The sequence below is a fragment of the Onychostruthus taczanowskii genome, unplaced genomic scaffold (genome assembly GCF_017590055.1).
Source record: "Onychostruthus taczanowskii isolate IOZ18803 unplaced genomic scaffold, ASM1759005v1 scaffold14, whole genome shotgun sequence".
NCBI lineage: Eukaryota > Metazoa > Chordata > Aves > Passeriformes > Passeridae > Onychostruthus > Onychostruthus taczanowskii.
The window spans coordinates 7,120,183-7,140,712 of record NW_024498573.1 but is presented as its reverse complement, the minus strand read 5'-3'; the positions used below and the strand labels follow the sequence as shown (position 1 = coordinate 7,140,712).

The window sequence follows — 20,530 nt, the reverse complement described above, 5'->3', positions numbered from 1 at the left end:
CGCGGCGGGGGCCGGGCTCGGCGGGGCCTGCGCGGCCCGGCCCGGGAGGCCTTGAGGGCCCGTTCGAGGGCCGCCGTGTGGCGGCCCGGGCCGAGCAGCCCCGCTCGGGCTCCGCTGCGGCGGTTTGGGCTTGGCGCAGGAGGCTGCCGTGCCCGGCAGCCCCGAGTGGGTGCTGGGAGCCGCTCACCTGCGCTCCGAGCCCTCGGGCCGCGCTCTCCCCGGCAGACCGGCCGTCTCCACAAAAAACCGCGAGCTGAAGCAGCTTCAGGTTAAAATAGCTGCAAGGGAGCCTTGCTGTGGGATTGAACAGATAAAAGGTGACCTTAGGACTGTGGAGGTGTGGCGTCGGCTCCAAGCTTTGTTTCTGGCCCAGTGTTAGTGAGTGTAAAGCAAATCCCTTTGCTAATCCCTGTTGAGGCCTCGGCATTTCTAGCAGTGAGATAATTTTTGGCTTTTTATAGCGTGTATTAATGCTCATACACTGAGGTACATTTACTATGTCATTTTATTAGTCTTATTTGGTATTTTTAGTCCCCATTACTGCATTTGAAAAAGGACAGAAAATGGGTTTTCTGTTGTTTATGCATCATGATCCACGTGATTAAATGGCTTTAAAGAGAGCTGTAATGGCTGTTCTCTTGCTATCTAATTTACAGTGAGAAATGAAGCCTGATTTGCCTAATATTTTCTTGATCTTATGTTTATTTAGTTAAACAGGATTCTGATGTAAGGCCTATCTTTAGAGGTCTCTTAGGAAATTAAAATCATCCTGTGTTCACACTGACAAGAAGTTTTATATATCCTTCCAGTGTTAGAAGAAAGGTCATATGACTTCTTCCTGCAAATATGTAACTGCTACTAATCTTAAGCAAAAAACTCAGCCTGCATTTGACATAACCCACAGTAAGTTTGGTACAGCCACTTCCAAGGGAAGAACGTGACTGTGAGCTGCAGGGGCAAGCAAAGACATAAATAGTTATCAGAAGAGTTGTGATTAGCCAATGTATATGCTGGTTTGAAAGACAAAAATAATTAACAATTCAAATGGAATTATTGCTGATAGAGCAACCCTTTTCCTCAGAGGCCCTGGCTGGTTAAGTGCTTTTGTACCTGGGGGTGGTCTCATGGTATGTGAGCACTTGCACAGAGGGAGACAGGAAATAAAAATCTTCCTGAAAACATTGGTACAGTTTCTTCCTTCTGTGATTTCTTCTAGGATTCAGGCATCACATTTACCTGGTTTTGTTTTATGGTGTGAGCCTGACACCTGCACCTTCCCCTCCAACAGACCCAGCTGGACCCCAGTGTGTTTGCACAGCTCACGCTGCAGCTCTTCATACACTGAGGTACATTTACTATGTCATTTTATTAGTCTTATTTGGTATTTTTAGTCCCCATTGCTGCATTTGAAAAAGGACAGAAAATGGGTTTTCTGTTGTTTATGCATCATGATCCACGTGATTAAATGGCTTTAAAGAGAGCTGTAATGGCTGTTCTCTTGCTATCTAATTTACAGTGAGAAATGAAGCCTGATTTGCCTAATATTTTCTTGATCTTATGTTTATTTAGTTAAACAGGATTCTGATGTAAGGCCTATCTTTAGAGGTCTCTTAGGAAATTAAAATCATCCTGTGTTCACACTGACAAGAAGTTTTATATATCCTTCCAGTGTTAGAAGAAAGGTCATATGACTTCTTCCTGCAAATATGTAACTGCTACTAATCTTAGGCAAAAAACTCAGCCTGCATTTGACATAACCCACAGTAAGTTTGGTACAGCCACTTCCAAGGGAAGAACGTGACTGTGAGCTGCAGGGGCAAGCAAAGACATAAATAGTTATCAGAAGAGTTGTGATTAGCCAATGTATATGCTGGTTTGAAAGACAAAAATAATTAACAATTCAAATGGAATTATTGCTGACAGAGCAACCCTTTTCCTCAGAGGCCCTGGCTGGTTAAGTGCTTTTGTACCTGGGGGTGGTCTCATGGTATGTGAGCACTTGCACAGAGGGAGACAGGAAATAAAAATCTTCCTGAAAACATTGGTACAGTTTCTTCCTTCTGTGATTTCTTCTAGGATTCAGGCATCACATTTACCTGGTTTTGTTTTATGGTGTGAGCCTTACACCTGCACCTTCCCCTCCAACAGACCCCGCTGGACAAACCCCAGTGTGTTTGTCACAGCTCACGCTGTAGCTCCGGGTACATGTTTTTTCCTGAAAGGGCTTTGTTCTACTTCAGAAGTTCACAGTTTCATTCCTGCAATGAGGAAAGGCACACCTGCTGCCCAGACAGCAGGAGAGAGGAGCTGCTCCCTTTTCCCGTTTGCATTCCCAGGTGTTTTTGCCTCTTTCAAGTCAGCTGGGGGAGTGAGGGCTGTAAGCCAAGCCCAGCTCAGCCTGCTGGGTGTGATAGTGCATCAGGTAGGAAATGGGCAAAGAGGTTGATGCCTTGCAAAGGCTGACCTAGAACAGAGACTGGAGAGAGTTAAAGAGTAAAGTAGGTGTTTATTAGAAGGCCTCAATGGATCTGCCTTGGGCAGCACAAGAGTCCACCCAAGATGGTCACAAAATGGTCTCAAAATGGACAACCCGGGTCTCATACTTTTATAAGTTCTGGTCCATTAGCATATTGGAGTTAATTGTCCAATTATAGCTTTAGCCCATGAAGTCACATCCTTCTTGTTTTTCTCTCTTCACTCCACTGTTGTTTATGCTCTTGTGCCTGAGATTTGGATCATTTGTCCTTGGTTCCCAGCTAGAAAAGGAATTGTTTTGTACTCTGAAGAGAACTTACTATCCCCTAATATGAAGCTCAGAACTACACACGAAAGCAGTACAGAATGTGAAAAATATAAAAGCTAAAACCCGAGGCATCAAGGTGGCCTCCAGAGTAGAAATCTGCCAGATAGTCACAGCCCCTGTGCAGCATCCCAAATTCCCTACAGGTTCATGGAGAGGAGCCCCAGTCCAGCCTGCAGAGAGATGCATAAAGCTGAGTACACATGTGGAGTGTTAAGCTGGACTGAAGTAAAGCTCTTGAAACCTGCTACCTGCTCAAGAATTTTCTGTTTTATACCAGTCTTTCTTTCTTATCTTGCTTGCACTTCTTTCCAGGGCAAGAAAATAATGAAGAAAATCTGCAGCTCTGGTTTCAGGGTTCCATAGTCATCCAAGCATATGGAGACACTTTGTGTGTCTGGGAGTGAAGCAGATGCTCATTTCTAAGTAGGTTTTGGAGATACTGTTGCAATGCAAAAAATAATTGCCAATGATTCTTTCACGGATCAGCATTGACCATTACAGGGAGAATTGATCAGAACTTAAATACCTGCTCTGAAGAGACGACAGAACTCAGTCCATCATCGCTGTATGTGCCCTCCCTTTCCTCCTTAGCTGTTAGCCATTTCTTCTGCTGCTGCCGTCACAGAGTCCATTTTTCATGTCTCAGCTACATGTGTTGCATGTGCTTCATATTTGCATATAAGCACCTATAATTCAGGATCTTATGGTTAATCTGCAAACCTGATTAACTCTCAGTAAACACTGCTGCAGCTGACTTGTTTTTCATGTGAGCTCTGAAAACAGGGAACACATGGAAGTCTTATACTACTGATGCTTTGTATGTTTCTCTGTGTGTGACCTCCAGTCAAAAGCCCTACCATCCAATCATAACCTTTATCTATTCCCCATGCCTTTTGAAACAGCCTCTAGCTGTGACACTGTGACAAATAGAAGTGAAACAATGCTATTAAAAATTCATGATGTGCATTCTACCATATTAGATAACATGGCCACATTCATCACCCACTAATGCTGCCAGTTCACAGCTTTTCCAATGCAGTCTCCCTCCCATGTCTGATTTGGACAATTTAAGAAGATTTTTTGCTACACTTCACCTTTCTTCCTTTTCACCTTTGTTTTTTGCCTTTATTAATTTCTCTGAAAATGGTGGTCTGCAGCATGGATTGGATGTATCTCATGTTTCCCAGCTTTCCTAAACTGTAATTCACTAAGAAGCCAAGCTGGAAAACAGTTGGGGAGGTTTGTAAACACTGTTTTAGTGGAAAGCAGATACCCAAGTCCCTTGTTCTCTCTGAGGCCTCTTCTGCACTTTTAGAAGCTATCACCCTTCCCTTTGTGCCATCAGCTTATCCACAGCTTGTGCTCACCATCCTTTGCCTCTGTGAGATGAAGAGTTCTGCTCCCTCGATGGCTGCACCCTTTCAGGGCTCAGAAAAGTTCACCAGCCTGGCTCTTCTCTGTCAGTGGAACCCAGGCCTGTCACCGTTTCAGTTTTGCAGCATTAGAATTATAGCAGTGGGCTGAACACCTGGTTTTTCTGCTGGAGCTGCCCCACTGTGAGTGCAGGGCCAGCCGGGGTGAGGTGTCTCCCACAGCGTGCTGCAGCCATCTGCCAGTTCTGCTGCCTGAGCTCTGTGGGCATGAGTCAGCTCTGGTCCGGGAGCCATCTGGCTGAGCAGCGCCGTGCTGAGCTCATCAGGCTGCTCCCGGGAAAGGTTTCTTCACTCAGGCGGAACATTCGCAGCACCTTGGCACTTCATCGGTGAGAAGCCAGGAGAGAGAAGTGGCCATTCACATTCCTCCAAGGTCTGCATTTCTTCACGCCCTCCCAAGTGGAGAGCCAGCTGTAAAGATGTAGATACTGGACAGAGGGGTGACTCAGTCCAGTGCTGGGAGAGTGTGCTGTGGTACTGTGTCAGGGCAGACAGCAGTCCTGAGCTCTTGTTATCCTGGCCAAGAGCATTCATGAAATGGAGCCTATTTTAGCCACTCGCCCATTGCATGCTCAGAAGCAGAGCTCACTGGCTTCGACCTCACTGGAATGATGATCCCCGACTTTCACCCCTTGCAGGCAATGTTGCCTTAGTAATTTGGGGTCACCCACCTTTCTCTTGCTAACCAGTGCCACATCAAAGCAACACAGCAAATGCATGTGCTCAGGCACAGATCTTCTTTCATTCTCTCACTCCAGAAGTGCTCTGTGAGTCCTCCTGAGTGCTGACCCTTTGGCTCTTCCTACATAACTTTTACCTTTAGTCCCTGAGCACAGAGTCTGGCACAGCATCCCTGGGAGCTGGAGCTGGGCATGCTCTTCCCTAAGGTTCCACAGTAGGTGGTCAGTTTTCCTTTGCAGGGAGGGCATTCACAAAGGGCCATGTTAAACCCTGTCCATCATATATATATAGTGGCTCTGCCCTTATCTGGGAAAATGTGAATTCTTGGAGCTCTCTTGTAAGTGGTAATTGCTGGAGGTAGAAAACTGATGAGACTGGGCAAATTGTAACTTTAGAGTGTGGATTTTCCTGGCCTCCCAGCCTGCTAACAGACAGAGTTGCAGATAGCTTTGGTTTTGCTTAGACTTTACCGCACTATCAAGTGCAGGAACAGTTTCTACTGCACTGGGTTGTGGCCTGTGGTAAAGGAATGTGAAGGAAGAACTTTCCTGCAGGTGAGGGTCCTGCTCTCACTGGCCTGTCTGAAACATCCTGTGCCTGCATCCACTGCTGCATCTGCTCCGTGATGGTGTGGGGGTGATGTTCAAGCCAAGCACGGCACTCTCCAGCTGCAGGTATGACACAGGTCAGCCACAGTCACGCTCTTCACCCCAGCCCATCTCAGCCTCTCCACTGAGGGTTGTGCTCTTGCACCCACACTCTCCAGTTCCCCCTGAGCAAAGCACTCCTTCCCCTGACCTTGCTCTGTTACACCCAGCAGATCTGTGTGTCCATCTGTTTGCTCAGATCACGAGGGCTCTGGATCTCACTGCCCATAATGCTCTTCCTGCTTTTGGCATTGATGGACACAAAGCTCGAAACGACCACACTGCAAAGCAGGCAACCCCAAAATGCTGTGACAATGACAGCGAGGCCTCTGCAGACTCAGCACATAAAACGGGTCACTAGCGGGGGCTTTTCACTCACACAGCTCCATGTGCCCGCCTTTCTCTTTCCTTGCCCTTGAAATCATTTGCATGTAAACAAGAAAAACTAAGACAAGGGGTAACAAAGTGACGGTGAGGAACGGTGAGGGGAAAGGGAAGTGTCCCACAGTCCTGCTCTGGAGACTGCATCCTCACAGCTCCTGCGGGCTGGCTCCCCAGAGCTCCGATCCTGGCGCTGCTGCAGAAATAAAGGCCCATTGAGAAGTCTGGCTCCACATTAGCATTTGAATTCCCTTGTAGCCTGTTGTCAGATGGGCAGGAGGTGGGTGCTAGTCTCGGTTGCTCAGCGCTGATACACAAAGGTGGCTTTAAAAGGTCCTTATTTTTCTAAAGGCAAGAAATGCATTGCTCAGACTGTGGATACTTTCTTTCCTTCTTTATTTTTTTTTTCCTTTCCCATTCTTCTCCGTTTCACCCTTTTCCTGGGTCAGGCTGAGCCACAGATAGACACGTCTTAGTATTGTTAGCCCTGTCTGACCTACTTCTCTCCCTCCCCTCGGCCCCGTGTTATGGATGCTGGTGCTATGGAAACCTGCTTGACATGCCAGTGCCACAAAGCCGGGGCCACCAGCTGCACCCTCCTTTCCCGGCCCCACGGGAGCTTCCCTCCCAAACACCCTCCCAAAGAAAGTTAGCAGCCGGGGAAATTCAAGGGTGTCCTCCATCCGTCCCACCAGGCTGTGCTCCGGAGGGACTGGGGCGCTCTTCCATGGGCTTGGGGGCGCCGGTGCTGTTCCTCCTCATGCCAGAGCACAGCATTTCGGTCTGGTGGCCGCTTGTAAAGCCGCCGCTGCCCGCACCAGACCGTATCCAGCAGGGCCAGCACGTCACGGATAGGGAAGTACAAGTGGGTGTCCTTGAAGTTTTCAAGATAATAAGCTACAGACTCCTGCACCTTGATCCCAAAGCCTTCCAGGAACCTGGCTGGGATCTTGGGAACGCGGAGGTGGCAACACCTGCGTTCCGGCTGTGCCTAGGGCGGGGGGCAGCCAGAGCTCTGCACTCCCCCGTCCCTCGCGTGGAGCCCGCCCCGCCGGGGACAGAGGCTGTTTACAAGTTCAGCCTCTGTACCTCTTGTGATAAAAACGTTCTCGCTGGTTCTGCGCGTTTCCTTTGCTCTCTGCTGGCCTCCCATCCGGCTGCCTTCTTATCCTGGGAGCCTGTGGCACTATCAGGGTGGATTTGCACGCGCCAAACGCTTTTTCTCCCCGCTGCTGGCAATGAACTGGCAGCCGTAAGGGGAGGAAGCAGGAAGGAGCTGTGGAGTCCGCAGAGCGCTTTGCTTTATGTCCGTCGTGAGCGTCCTCAGGAGACTCCTGCGAGGCTCCAGGACTCCCCTACCCAATACCTTAAAGCCAGAGCCTGGCCCAGCACGGATCAAACTCGGAGCAGGCAGATCCGTGGATGAGTGCCGTGGCTGTGCCGGCTGCCCGGTGAGCGCCGCCCCGGGCACGTCTCGGGGTGCAGCCAGCGGTGCTGGGGCACAGGCGGCGGGCCCGGGGCCGGCGGTGGTCGCTGCCCTTGGACCCCCCGGCCCCCGCCGGCCCCGGGCCCGCCCGGCTCAGCCGCGGGCCGCCAGCGCCCTCTCCCGACAACGGGGAGAAGCGGCGGGGCCGGGGCGGGCACAAATCCCGGGAGGAGCGGGGACAGCATCTCGGGGGGAACGGGGACACGAATCCCAAGGGGAGCGGGGCTGACGGCCTCGGCTGGTCCCCATGACGGGGGCAGCGGTGGGACCTTCCCTCTCAGCGCTGGACCGGAGCCCTCGGGAGCGCAGCAATGCCGCTGGCGGCTGGATCACCTTTAAACTGGGGTGGCTTTCACACCTCAGGGACGGTGACTCGGGTGGAGGTGCAGCCCCCCAGCACCCCCTGTGCCAGCCCAGCCCAGCCCAGTGCCTTCAGCACTTCTGCAGCAGGTTCAGGCGGGCAAACTGGTGCCATACAGCATCAGCAGAGCGTGCTGGGCAGCAGCATCATGAATCGAGTAAATCCCAAAATCATAGACTGTTTGAACCATCGATCAGTGTAAAGTGGTTTTCTTTGACTGATGAAGCAGCAGAGCAATGATAGCAGCTCTGGTGGAGGGGAGCAGCTTCCCTTCTGCTCGGGGCACCTGAAATAGCCCCTCTGACAAGGTTTGAAGGACTGATGATGTGCCCGTCAGATTTTCTGTGGCAGAGGTGGTGATGGCAGCCACCAAGGCCAGAGCCTGACTGCGCCGTGCCAGGATTTTTAATGGTCTTCTGTGCATCCAAGGGGAGAAGCCGGCTACAATCTCACTGCTGAATCATTAATTTCCCTCCTCTGAGTCATCCTGCGGCCCTGTCACGCACAGAGCGGGCACAAGCGGGGCTGAGGTGGGCAGCAGCTCCAGGTTGATACAGCGGGTTTAGAAATCTGAATGTAGGATAAAGACAGAGATTGTGTCTACAGAACCAGTGAGCACCACTCGGACTGACCCCAGAAAGCAGAGTTTTGATTCAGAGTCAGGTCCTGCACCCCAGCTGGGGCTGGTCCTTCTGCATTAACCCTCTGGGAGGTGACTGGTTATACTGGTAAAAAGGTGAGGACTGGGGAACATCTTCAGGAGATGGTAGGACCTGTTAATGCAAAGGCTAAGTGAAATCTCTCTGTGAAATCTGTTCCTCCCTGACTTTGCTAAGGCACAGCCAGGGTTAAACTATGCTCAGACTTTTCTGAAATGTGTCACCAAAGATGCCAGGAGAAAAAGTTATTGTTTATCTTGCTGTGACACCTGAGAATTTTGGTGAGGATGGGGCCCTGATGCACTGAAAGCTTTGCAGAAACAAGTGTTGTATAATTATTTTTGTTTGGCTTTAAGCCTTACCCCGCAGCATTTGCCAGTTTCAATGCAGCAGCATGACTCCAAGGCAGGAGAGCCTGAAAGGGAAATCGACTGGGGGCTTTGCTGGAGAAGCCAATTTAAAATGTATGGAAGGAAAAGAAACAATGTGAAAAATTAATCATTTCCTCCAAAAAGCCCCTGCCTTTTGTTCTTACAGTCCAGATATGCCTATTGCTGGGAGAGCAGTGGCCTTTACAATGTGGTTGGACTGGCATCATGCTCATGCATTTATTTTCACTCTCTGGGTTTGGTGTGAATTCCCCCCATGATGACACACGGAGCACTGCTGGCATTTCCTGTGGCACTAATATGAGGGCACCAGTGGCCAAAAGCATCAGTATTATGCATACTGGACTCATGAAAATTCAGCCCCTCCTGATGCAGGAGGAACCTGAGCACTGGGTAACCACTTTTCAGTGCTGAGTGGCTCAGTACCCAATCCATGAGCTCAACATCTCCAAAAATCAGCTTCTCCCTCCTCCCATGGCACACAGGGTTGCAGGCTTTGTTGAATTGCATGTCAGGGAAACAAAGGCAGCCACCTTGCACTCACACACTCATGTTTCTATTCTCTGCTAGCTGCAGACTCACAAAGAGACACCCAGTACAGCAAGTTCAGTGACCTTTTATTTGGGCCTGCTGTCACTGGGACGAGTTCAAAGTGGCACACACAGCAGTGGTGATGAGTTTGCACAGTCTGATTTACAGCAGTGGCTGATAACCAGCATGAGGGCACCAACAGACTTTTGCACAACATGTTGGTGGCTACTCCAGTTTATCCCTCACCTCTTTTGTTATGTCTCAGCCCACATCTGGTTCCAAACAAATGCCTTTCTTAGGTGTGGGCCTTGGAAAACTGGCATGAATCTGTGTTCTGTGCCTGGGCTGAGGGCAGAGCCACTGGATAATGGGGAACACATGGCACTTCCCTTTGGCAACTCACTGGGAAACTCAGACTGAGAAGAGTTTGCTTTTATTTGTCCTTGTTTGGGGTTGGTGTTTCCACATCAGACACGATGGAGCCACCAGATGTGGAGCACTGGGCACACCCAATGCCACGGAGGAAAACTATCTCCTAAACAGCTCAGCAGCTCCTGCCAGTGCTGGACAGTGAGGAAGGAGGAGTTAAAAGCTTGGGTGAAGGTGGCTTTCTCATTGAGGGCTGCTGAGTTGCAGCCAGTCTGTTAAGGCAGGCAGGAGGGAGCAGGACTTGAAGATGAGGACAGTGGTGAAGCACAGAGGAGTGGGTCATGCTGTGAGAAGCTGGAGGACATTCAGCCCCACATAGTGAGAGAGGAAGAAATGCAGGATGCCCAGGGCTGACACTGCAATGAGAATCCAGAGAACTCCAGCGCTGAAGTATATCGGGGCGAGTCTGGTGGGAGAGAGGCAGCTGCTGACACCGAGCTTCCCGCCTGGGAACAGCCCCTTGCTCCCTGCAGAAGTGGGTGGAAAGCAGCCCCTGGCTGTCCCCTGCCCCCTGAGTGGGGTGCCATGCCCTGCTTCCGCCTCAAGGGAGCAAACACACACACCCAAAAGGGCTTGGGGCAGCCCAGCATTGCCCAGTATCTGTGTTGCTGCCCCAGCCCTGTATCCATGTTCACTTATGCCTCGGAGACAAGGCTGAGTCATGCAGGAGCACCAAGGGTCGTGAGCTTTCCCAAGGCACGTTATGTTTCCAAAAACAACCCCCCAGGGGTTACCATGCAGTCCCCTGAGGGCTGCTGTGTGTGAGTGTGCGTGTGTGTAACTGTGTGAGTGTGTAAGAGTGTGCAAGAGTGTGCAAGAGTGTGTGAGAGTGTGTTTACCTTTCTGAGGACGATGCCTTGTATCCCTTGAAGTAGCAGTAGCGGGCGTAGAGATAGAGCAGACCCAAGGCTGCAGCCAGACCTGTGTTGAAGAGAGACCACAGTAACCATCTCCAAAGGCTTTTCAGAGCTGCTTGGAACCAAGGAGGTAGCCCAAAGTGAAGGAATAGAGACTCTGTTGTCTGGCTCTACCCTCTCATCAGAGACAGAATTACTGCTTAATTTGTTGTTCAGAAGTTGAGCAGGACCTGAGGACTGAAGCAGCACGCAGGGGAACAGATCCAGTGACAAACTAGGTAATGGGATAATCTCACCTTGATTGAAGAAGAGTCCAGCCTGCCACAGAAGTGCCAGGAAGATGGGAAAATACTCAGAGGAGTTCACCCTGGCAGGAAAGAGAAAGGTCATAAACCAGGGAAAGGAAGGAAGGAAGGAACTCTTCCTCTTTTGCTTCCCCTGGCAGTTTCCAGACATTGGAGGCTTTTGCTTTTTAGAACTAATGTTGTCATAAAAAGCCTCCAGGCTCCAGTTGCTGTCCCAGCTTTATTCACAGAAATTAAACAATGGAAAGAACAGGGTCTCCAGCTTACAAGAAATTAAGTAAAAGATTTCCAGGTCAGACTGTGCACAGAAAGGCTCCATGAACCACTCCCACTGCTGCTTCCCAAGTGCTGCAGCTCAAATCCTGCTGTGGATGCCCCAAGCTGTAGGGAAGGTCTGTCCCTCAAGTACATAAAGCCAGAGCAGCCTGGGCTTCGCGCAGGAGTTGGAGGGAGCACATAACTCTTGGGATTATTTGCATGCTATGCCCTGTCCTCCCAAAGGCACAGTAGCACCAAAAGATGCTGGATGAAGCTGAGTCTAGGCTAGTGAAGGAGCAAGAAGGGGATGGCTGAGGGGATCCAGCTCAAGCTACTCAGTTACTTTTTTCCCAGTGGTCAGCTACAAGAATATGAAAGCTCCTCCCTCCCCGCTGCAGCCCTAGTGCAGCGGGGAGGGCAGAGATGCTGGGTTATCCTCATCCCAGCACCAGCTGAGATCTCTCTGGGAACTTGTCCTCTAAGAGAGTGAGATTCAGAGCAGGACTGAAGCTGCCTGAGGTTTGGCACCACTTGGATAAAACCAGTCTAAGTCTTAGGCACCAAGGGTTATGTCTTTAAGAGCCCTTCACTGTGCAGCAGAGTTTTCTCTGTGTTTTTCAGTGCTGTTTCTATCAGCAATGTCTGCTTTAGGACTCAAGAGCCAACCCAACTCTGATGTTGACTCTTCAATTGATTAACCTCGAGGGAGGTAATTGCTTAATTACAGTTCCAGAAAACAATAGCAAAGCAGGGGAAAGGCAGTGCCGCTACATGAGATCTGACAAAAATCAAATAAGAGGCATTTCTTACTGTGCTCGAAAGATCCTTTCAAATTCAGGAGGGCCTGAGATCTTTGGAGGTGAAATGCCAAACAACCTCCTAGCATAGATCACCTGGAGGAAGAAGTAGGCTGCAGCAAAAGAGAGAAAAGTAGCAGTGGTCAGTCCTACGGCTGGGCATGGTAGAGCCAGGAGCTGGCCAGAGCCCGGGGAAAAAGATCTGCAGTCTCCTCCTAAGCCCACACACAGCAGAGAAAGTTAGAATAAAATCCCAGGTACCTTTTAGAAAAGGAATGACCCAGAACTATAGTGAAGCAAGTAATGTACTACCAGTGTTACCTGCTTTCTTGTATAATCAGCAGTTGGTAAAATTGTTACACACTTCAGATGCACTTTATTACTGACAATTTCAAGGCTTTTTCATTCTTTTAATTTTTTGCTCTTCTAAATTCTGGTGTCTGTGTAGGGATGGAACTGATGCCACAGATAAGCCAACCAGATACTGAATGAAATTGGCATGCAATGTGGACCTGTGGCTGGGAGATGTTCCATGTGGCCCACCACAGCCCATACTTCCACCTTTTCACACAGCAGAGCTTTTTGTATGCTCACATCTACATGCACTTTGGGAGCTGCTGTAAGCCCAAAGAGGAAAATTCTACATGTTTGCAGAGGGAAAGATCTACCAAAAAAAAATCTGAAAGGAGGGGGTAGGTCAGTTCAGAGAAAGGGCTTCCCATGCACTCATTTGGTTGAATGCTCTCCAGAACCCAGACAAGATATCAGCTCCCTGTCTGAAAAGCTGTGAAGTGCCAGTGCAACAGGAGACATTAAATACAAAAGCAAAAGAAAATCAGTGGAGTTACAGTAGATTGATCCAGCCAGTACTTGAGCACACCCATTCCATGGTCCCTACCTTGCTCCAGGACTCCCAGGACTGTCACGGCAGCCAGCCAATGAATCTGATCCAACATACTGACTTTTCCAGAACCTAGAAAATCTTATTTCTTGGTCAGAAGTTCCTCTGGCCAGGTTCAGTCCTTGCTAATGTGGCAGTTTGAGATGGTATCTGGCAGCCTAGGTTTGTTCTAATTGAACAAAGCAAAGGTTTAGTCCGTGGTACCAACACCCAGGAGCAGCCTGGTGCCGTTATCATACTGTGGAAATGGAAATCAGTGGAGACAGGTTTAATGGATTATTTCCGTTCCCACCCACCCTTTTCCAGGAACAGAGTTAAGAGGAAGTGGAAAAGCCAGCAGAGTCACAAATGTGAGAGATAAGGGAAATGGAGCTGAATGGATGGACAAAAGTCAATAGCCCACTAATCCACTCCCCCCAGGGCATCTGCTTTAGGCCAGGGCACATTCCCTTTGCTAATGTTGCAGGAGAAACCAAAGCTCTGCTTGGGCTGTTGTGTCACACCAGAGCACAGGCAGCATTCCAAGGTACATATCCCTGTGTACATAACCTTACATAGACTATGGATAGCATGTGTTGGGTACATAGAATGACTTATGGCCACAACACTGAGACCCTGTGTGAAAAACACTCTGAGGGGGTAAGAGAGGATGTGTTAAAGTACAAAAGGTCTCTAGAGCTGTCCTGCACACTAATATTTTATCTGGGGATGGGTCCTGCAGAATGACTGTCAGACACCAAGGGGGTTTCAGCACCAGCCCTCATCCCAGAAAGGCTGGCAGATGTGCATTTAAGGCTTCTGATCAATCCTCAGCCCAGTCAATTCTCGCCATAAACACCAGAGTGAGTTCTTCCTGGGGAAAAACCTGCAGAATTCATCAGGACATAGCAAAAAGAAAATTACATTTTCATGTGTTAAAATAGACCCATTTGTCTAGGTCCCATGTAACAGCACAACAGCTGGGACAGACAGAAGCTGCTGGGACCACCAGTTTTGTTTCCTTCCTCTCTCTTCATTCAATGAATTCTCCCATCAGACCAGGGAAAAAGGAAAGCAGGTTAAGACAAAGTGATCATTGAACACCACTGTTATAGAAAGTTATATTAAAGCAGTTTACAGAAACTACATTGTACACCTGATGTCTTTGATAGGCTTTCTAAGAAGCAATGTGCTGGTTCTGGTTTTCTGCCTCTCTATAAGCTATAAAGACACCCAAAATGGCCATAACAATGTCCCAGCTTGGTGTTTTTCCAAATATCAAATACACACCCCATTGTTTTTCAAACACCAGCTCTAAGATTAATTCCTTTATTTCAGAACTGAAGCTTTTTCATTGCAGTGACTGTTTAGAAATATGAGGAACTTTGTTTCTATTTAGTTGTCAAAGAAATTAAGAACTCCCCTGTGTCAGCTCAAGAAGGGCAGAGGTCTTGCAGTGCTTAATGATGTTTGATTTCCCTTTGCTCCTGTCTGATAACAGCCTGCTAGTGAAAGAAAATAAAGAAAACAACTGAGCAGAAAAGATTTGAGCTTACACTCCCATCAGATGACAGTGCACTGTGAGCTGTATCAACAGAGTCAAATGTGTGCAATGGAATCTGGGCCAGGAGGAGCTGCAGAGGCTGCCACAGAGCATTCCTGCTCTCCAGATCATCAGTAAACACAAAACACTTCTAGCATCATTTTGTGTCATCATCTAGCATGGTCTAAATATAATAAAGGCCAATAGAAATATGAATGAATAAACAAGCACAGATGTCTCCCCCCCTCCTATTCCCTGCTCCATAAACATAGTTTTTCAAGCTGTTTTTAAACTCCTGAAGAGCACAACCTTTTTTGTCCCCATTTTTCACATCAGAACTCACTTTATTTTCCAATCTCCCTCAGTGCTTACAAGGAACATGCACAAGTACCCCGGTCCCAGCACCAAATGCCGCTGGGTGACAGACTTGTCATGGGTGGGCAGCCTCTGCAGCCATGGACTGCAGCATATTGCAATACCTCATCCTCCGAGGCTGACACAGACAAGTTCCCTTCTAGGCAAAGACAAGTCCTGCAGTCCCAGGTGCACCTCAGGGTGGATTTGCTGAGCAGGAGCTACTGAAATGCTGTACACCACTGCCACTCTCTGGCTCTGCACTCCAGGGTATGCTGTGTGAATGTGGCCCTGCCTCAGAGGGCACAGACCAAAGTCCTTACACCTCCCACTGAGTCAGTACTGCAGGCGTTTCTCTGTGCCCATGGTTGCTTCTGCCACCTCTTCCTGCAGCCAATAATCCTTTCTGCTTCCTAATTTTCACTGTAGGGATACACTCTTAGCTGGACTATTACACCAATTAAAAATTAAAAATAATTAAGGGATTAAAAATAATATTGGGAAAAAAAATTATCAACACAACGCCTTGGAGGAGTTTTTAAGCATCCAGGGGGCTTACAGCACCTATTACTTGCCTGGACCAGCAGGGAAAGGAGAAGCCAGCAGTGCTGAGTCCAGCACCGTTACACTCAGTAACGTCCCCTGGAAATGTATTCAGGAGCGTACAACGGCTCAAGAGCTTTCTGTCAGTGCAAGGGAGAACATCTTGCAGATGAGAAACTCACCCTTCAGCTGTGAAGCATGGAGGTGCCTCCTTCTTCCAATCCTATTGCACAAATATGGAAATATTTTCTAATGAAGGTCGTACTTGTGCTTCCTGTCCTTCTGAATCCTTTTGCAGCCACTATGTACATCCAAACGCACGACTGTGGGACTGCTTGTGAGAACAGTTACTGTCTTTGTAGCAACCACAAAGAAAAAAAGAGGGGAGGGTTCATTAAAAAGAATTTTTTCTCACAGAGAAGAAAGAATTTTTCTAGTTCGAGAGAAAGAGAGCCTAGCCCCGAGCAACTCAGTCTATTTAAATGTAACTCCTCGGGGTGAGGTGGTGGGGCTGGTGATACGCCCTCCTGACCTCCCATTCCCATGGAGACTTCTCTTAAACTCAGACCTACATGTGTTGAGATTTTACTGGAATTCTTGGATTTTCCATCTGGGTAAGAAAGGACACGCTAAAAATATGGCAAGAGAAAAAAGAATTCATTCTTTTATCCATTAGGAAGGCAAAGCTGGCCACGTGTTCCTAGGAAGTGGGGACAGCTGCAGACAATTTGTGCTCTGTGATTCCCAACAGGACTCAGAGCAAGGCATAAGCTGGATCAGATCTCCTGAGCACATTGAAACATGTTCTGGGTTCTGCATTTTGAAAAAACTATAAGAACTTTGCATGACAAGAATTACCATGTCTTTCTAAAATGAGCATCTATCCAGAGGGTCCTCCTTTCACAAAGTAAAAGAGCAGGTGGTTGGTTTTGTCAGCAACATCCAGATTGGCATTATACAACTCATCTCTTGAGTACAAACTCAGTCTATATTGGAGATGTGCCTTAGCCTGTTCATCCAGACCGATTTCAGATCACATTCCTGGCATTTATATATCTATGGCAGATCAAAGAGTCACATAAATGTTCACAAATATTTAGTTATAGCAAAATTTCTAGGGGCCAAACCAATCTCTGGGCTGCTTGAATGCTTCTGCATGGAGCAGGACCACAGCCAAGCACCTATTGACAGCACCTCTCATCTCAGTAAAGGTGAAAAGCTACACTTTAGAGATCAAAAGGCAAAACATAAAAAGTAATTTTCTAGAAAGCAAGATGGAAAGCTGAGTCTTTGGAAAACCACATAAATGAATATATATACTCATTTGTTTAGGGATAGTTTGGAGAATTTTTTTAAGCTTTCTTCTAATGGAGTTTAGTGAGCTTTATCCATATGCACATTAAGTCTGACTGGAGGGCACATCAGTATAAAAGCAATGCCAAAACTCTCCACTTAATTCATCATCCGAAGGCACTGGTACATGCTTCATTTATGATCAACATCTGTTAAAAATATTAATTAAATGTCTCTCTTGCTCTGCCTTGTCTTGTGTTATTGTCACACAAGGAAGGCCTTTTCCATGTGTTTTGCCAATTTTCCTACCTCCTGTTCAACAGAAAGTCAGGAATAGCTAATAAACAAAAAGGAACAATGCCAGAAAGTGGCTGGCTTGAAGAATAAATCTCTGGAGAGATAAGTGCATATGTCAGGGAGGGGGAGGATTTCCCTTTGCAGAGGGACAAACAAGCCTCTCAAACATCTTTGGAAGCTCTTATGTTAACATATACTTAGTATTATCCTATAATGATGTGGGGAAAAATTGCAAGTATACAGGGTACATCAGAATACATCAAAGACTGAAGAGTGGTCATGAAGTGCAGCTTTGCTTTTCCTAAATTACAGAGGTGAAGAAATAGAGCTGTTCAGCATTTCTGTCTTGTTTAGACCAGCACACCCAGATGCTGGCTGGCTCTAGCTGGTTACGAGATAAAGCTAGGCAAGGCACTGGAGAGGGGCAGAGTGAGGGCAGCTCTAAGGAGACATTTTCCAGGGGAAAGGCTGAAATTCCTAATAGGTGTCCTGCAAAGAAGAGACCCTTGGCTTGTAAGAAACAGGGAAAGTCAGGGAATTCACCTCAAGTGGAGAGGTGTTGCTGTGCAAAGTCATATGTTCAGGGATGGGGCAATCAGGAAGGCACTGGTCACTCTGCCTTGTGCTGACTTTTCACACCCAAGTTCTCTCCCACATGGGGCTGAGGGAAAGGAGATGGTCTGGGGGAAGATCTGCCATAGGTCCTCACTGGAGATGCTCTTCTCTCCTTGCTCAGTGCTGCGGGACTGTGCCCCAGTCTGAGTCCTGCTGAGTGTCCTGCCCTCTGTCACCCTGTCTGTAACACTGGGGCACAGCCCAGCCAGACAGATGGTGAGACCACAGTGCCCAGTGACCACAGAGGCCCATGGACAAACTTGTGCAAGAGCAGAAGGCACTGAGGGCAGGAAACTGACAAATGTTTCTGTAGAGCTCTACTGATGTCAGTAGAGCTCTATTGATGTCAGCAGCATCAAAAAGTTTTGAAATACATCTTGAGAATGAATCAAAGGCAAATTCTGTGGATGAGAGCGTCATTTGGACTGTTCTTTGAACTGTTCTTTGAATTCATTCACTGTCATGCCCCCAGAAGATGCCCCAAGTGATGTGCTGGGCAGGGAATGGAGCCCAGGCAGAAGGGGGGACACCCCCAGCAAGGGGTACACACCCCTGCTGCAGCTGGGAGGCTGCAAGTGCAGTGGAAGCAGAGCGAAGAGGTCACATAGCACTGAGCACAGAGGAACACAAACAGGCTCTGTTCCTTCTCCCATCTCCAAAGCAGAAATTAAACAGAGCCAGCCTCCACATCTCCTGCTGGCACAAGACCAGGGAGACAGCAGCAACTACAGATCATGGGAGCAAGATGTGAGTGTGGGAGCAGACAGGTTTTTGGTTACTGGCCATCATTTCTTGTGGCCTTTCTGACACAACCACCTATGTGCTCCATACTGCACAGGACTGGGATGCTGCCTAACTTGACATGTCCTGATGGTGACCACTCTTGTTAGGAGAATTCTCAGTGCCAAGTCAGTGCTTTATGCCTCCTGACTATGCCAGCTTCAGCCTGCAGGGCAGCATCCATTCCCTGCCTCCCAGGCTGCAGGATTGGAGCAGCCTTTATCCAGGGCCTGGGGAGGCAAAGCAGGTTCAGCACAGCACACAGGAGCCTGGGCTGTGCTGTTTGAAAGGGAGTGCTGATATTTGCTGTTTTACATCAAAATCTAGTGCTTTTGTTCAGCACTTACAGAGATTCAAAACTAATCCAGTCTGTTGGTACAGCACTTATCAGGGACCAGTGTTTAAGTTATTACTAAAGCAAACAGAAAAATCTCCACCTATAATTTCCAGAGGATCAATATTTACAATAGATTAACACAGTCAGCTACTATCTGCAGAACACTTCTTTTACTCCAGTGAAAATTTGTTAAAATCACTCTCAAAGTCCTCAAATGATCAACAATTTCAGAATTTATAATTTTTCATACTAGTGATCTTCTTCATCCTTAATACAGGGTTTCTTAACCAGACTCATACAGGTAGATTTTTTATTATATATATTTTTATTACATATAGATTTTAGTCATATATATATATAACATATATATGAAGAGCTTGAAAGCAGACCCTGGCTTGTAATCAGTTACAAAAATTACTAAACAATTAGAAACAAATTTAATGTCAAATTTAATTTGGGGATTTTTGAGTTTGCCTGATTTACATCTGTATATTCATAAAGGGAGAAGGATCTCTGATTCTTTTTGCTGCCTGGTAAAAAGGAATCAGAACACATCCTCTAACAAAAGTCTGTCTAGGACTGCAGAAAGCTCACAGCTCAGACCTCTATTACCTTGGATGGGGCTTGTCCAGCAGAAACAAAAGGAAAGGCCCTTGTCACTGAGTTGATGGACAGATTAAAAATGTACCCATTCCCAAGACAAAGTCTTAGATTAAAATAACCCAAAATAATGAAGAGAATGTTGAGCTTCTGCAAAGCAAGTCAGTGACTAATTCCAGTTCCACATATATGCACTTGCAAAAAGGAGAGTCTAAAGGGGAAACATTTAGAGTCAATGAAAGAAATGAACTGGAAATGTAAAATCAAAATAGTGAGCTTATTCGATATGCACCCAATACTTATAACCACAGTTTCTACAAAGTCAGATGAGGGGGCAGCTCAGGTCAGTCTCTTCATCTTGGAGGACTTAGCCCACTCTGAAAGAACTCAAGCTCTTACCCAGCCCAGTGTCCTGATGGAGAACTAAAACACTATATTCTTGACTTTGGAATTTGTGTTTGAGAATACCAACATTCCCTAAGGTGCAGATAATATTTTTATTAATCTTAATCAGATCTCTCTCTTCATTCCTCCTCATTCTTTTGAGTTTCCATTGAACTTGGTAGCAGCTTGCCTTTATAATTTGATCTATTTCTTTCAGTTAAAACACTTGCCCCATGATTAATTCAAGTCTTGAGTGATAAGATCTCATTCTGAGCTATTTGACTTAAAAATGAAAGCAAAGGTTGTCATGTTTCACTTGTGCAACCTTAACCATTCCTTTCCCTTCGTGCCAAGCATTTTCTGTGACTGACTAGACCACCTTCATTTCCCTATCTGTCCAAGAAGCAAAGGAAGCCTCTCAATCCCAACTTCTGCTTGCTTTAATAGCCAGCCAGGACTGCAGGGTTCTCAGGGTGATTGCTGATGATGTGGACAGCCTTGGCTTCCTTCCCAAAGGGTTTTCAGTTGTCTGTAAAGATAATAAGGACAGCACAGTCTGTGTCTCAGATTCACCCTATACTTCAAGGGCCTCCTGGGTGAGATACATTAAAAACACAGACACTCCCATAAAAGAAATCTCCAGTACATCTCCACAGTGCACACTTTTTGCCTGTTTCCAGACACTTTTTGGACAAGAGTACAGACTGACAACAAGTGATTGACAGTAAATTTTCCTCTGTAACCAAGGGAGAGAATGCACACCTCACTGTAACGTTATTTTGGTTTTGCCAGCCACAGCAATGCAAGAAAACACAGCATAATCCCACAGAAAATTCTGGAGGAACACCAGGTTGGACCCACCAAGGTCAGTTCCACCACACACAGCC

General features: G+C 47.4%; 1 protein-coding gene across 1 annotated transcript; it reads right to left on the bottom strand.

Annotated features, from left to right (window-relative positions):
• Positions 1 to 9,955: 9,955 nt before the first annotated feature.
• Positions 9,956 to 13,080, bottom strand: LOC121332393 (leukotriene C4 synthase-like). The gene is made up of 5 exons (XM_041397820.1): positions 12,916 to 13,080; positions 12,031 to 12,130; positions 10,954 to 11,024; positions 10,640 to 10,721; positions 9,956 to 10,206 (listed from the first exon to the last, which is right to left on the bottom strand). Exons 1-5 carry the CDS (start codon positions 12,971 to 12,973, stop codon positions 10,080 to 10,082), a joined length of 438 nt encoding a protein of 145 aa, XP_041253754.1. The 5' UTR covers positions 12,974 to 13,080; the 3' UTR covers positions 9,956 to 10,079.
• Between the last annotated feature and the right edge of the window lie 7,450 nt (positions 13,081 to 20,530).

Excerpts from the sequence above, each read along its gene's own strand:
- LOC121332393 (XM_041397820.1), bottom strand. The coding sequence starts at position 12,973 with ATGTTGGATCAGATTCATTGGCTGGCTGCCGTGACAGTCCTGGGAGTC. Across the intron at positions 12,131-12,915 it reads CCTGGGAGTCCTGGAGCAAG|CCTACTTCTTCCTCCAGGTG; the intron begins GTAGGGACCATG and ends CTTTTGCTGCAG. Across the intron at positions 10,722-10,953 it reads TGGACTCTTCTTCAATCAAG|GTCTGGCTGCAGCCTTGGGT; the intron begins GTGAGATTATCC and ends TCTTCAACACAG.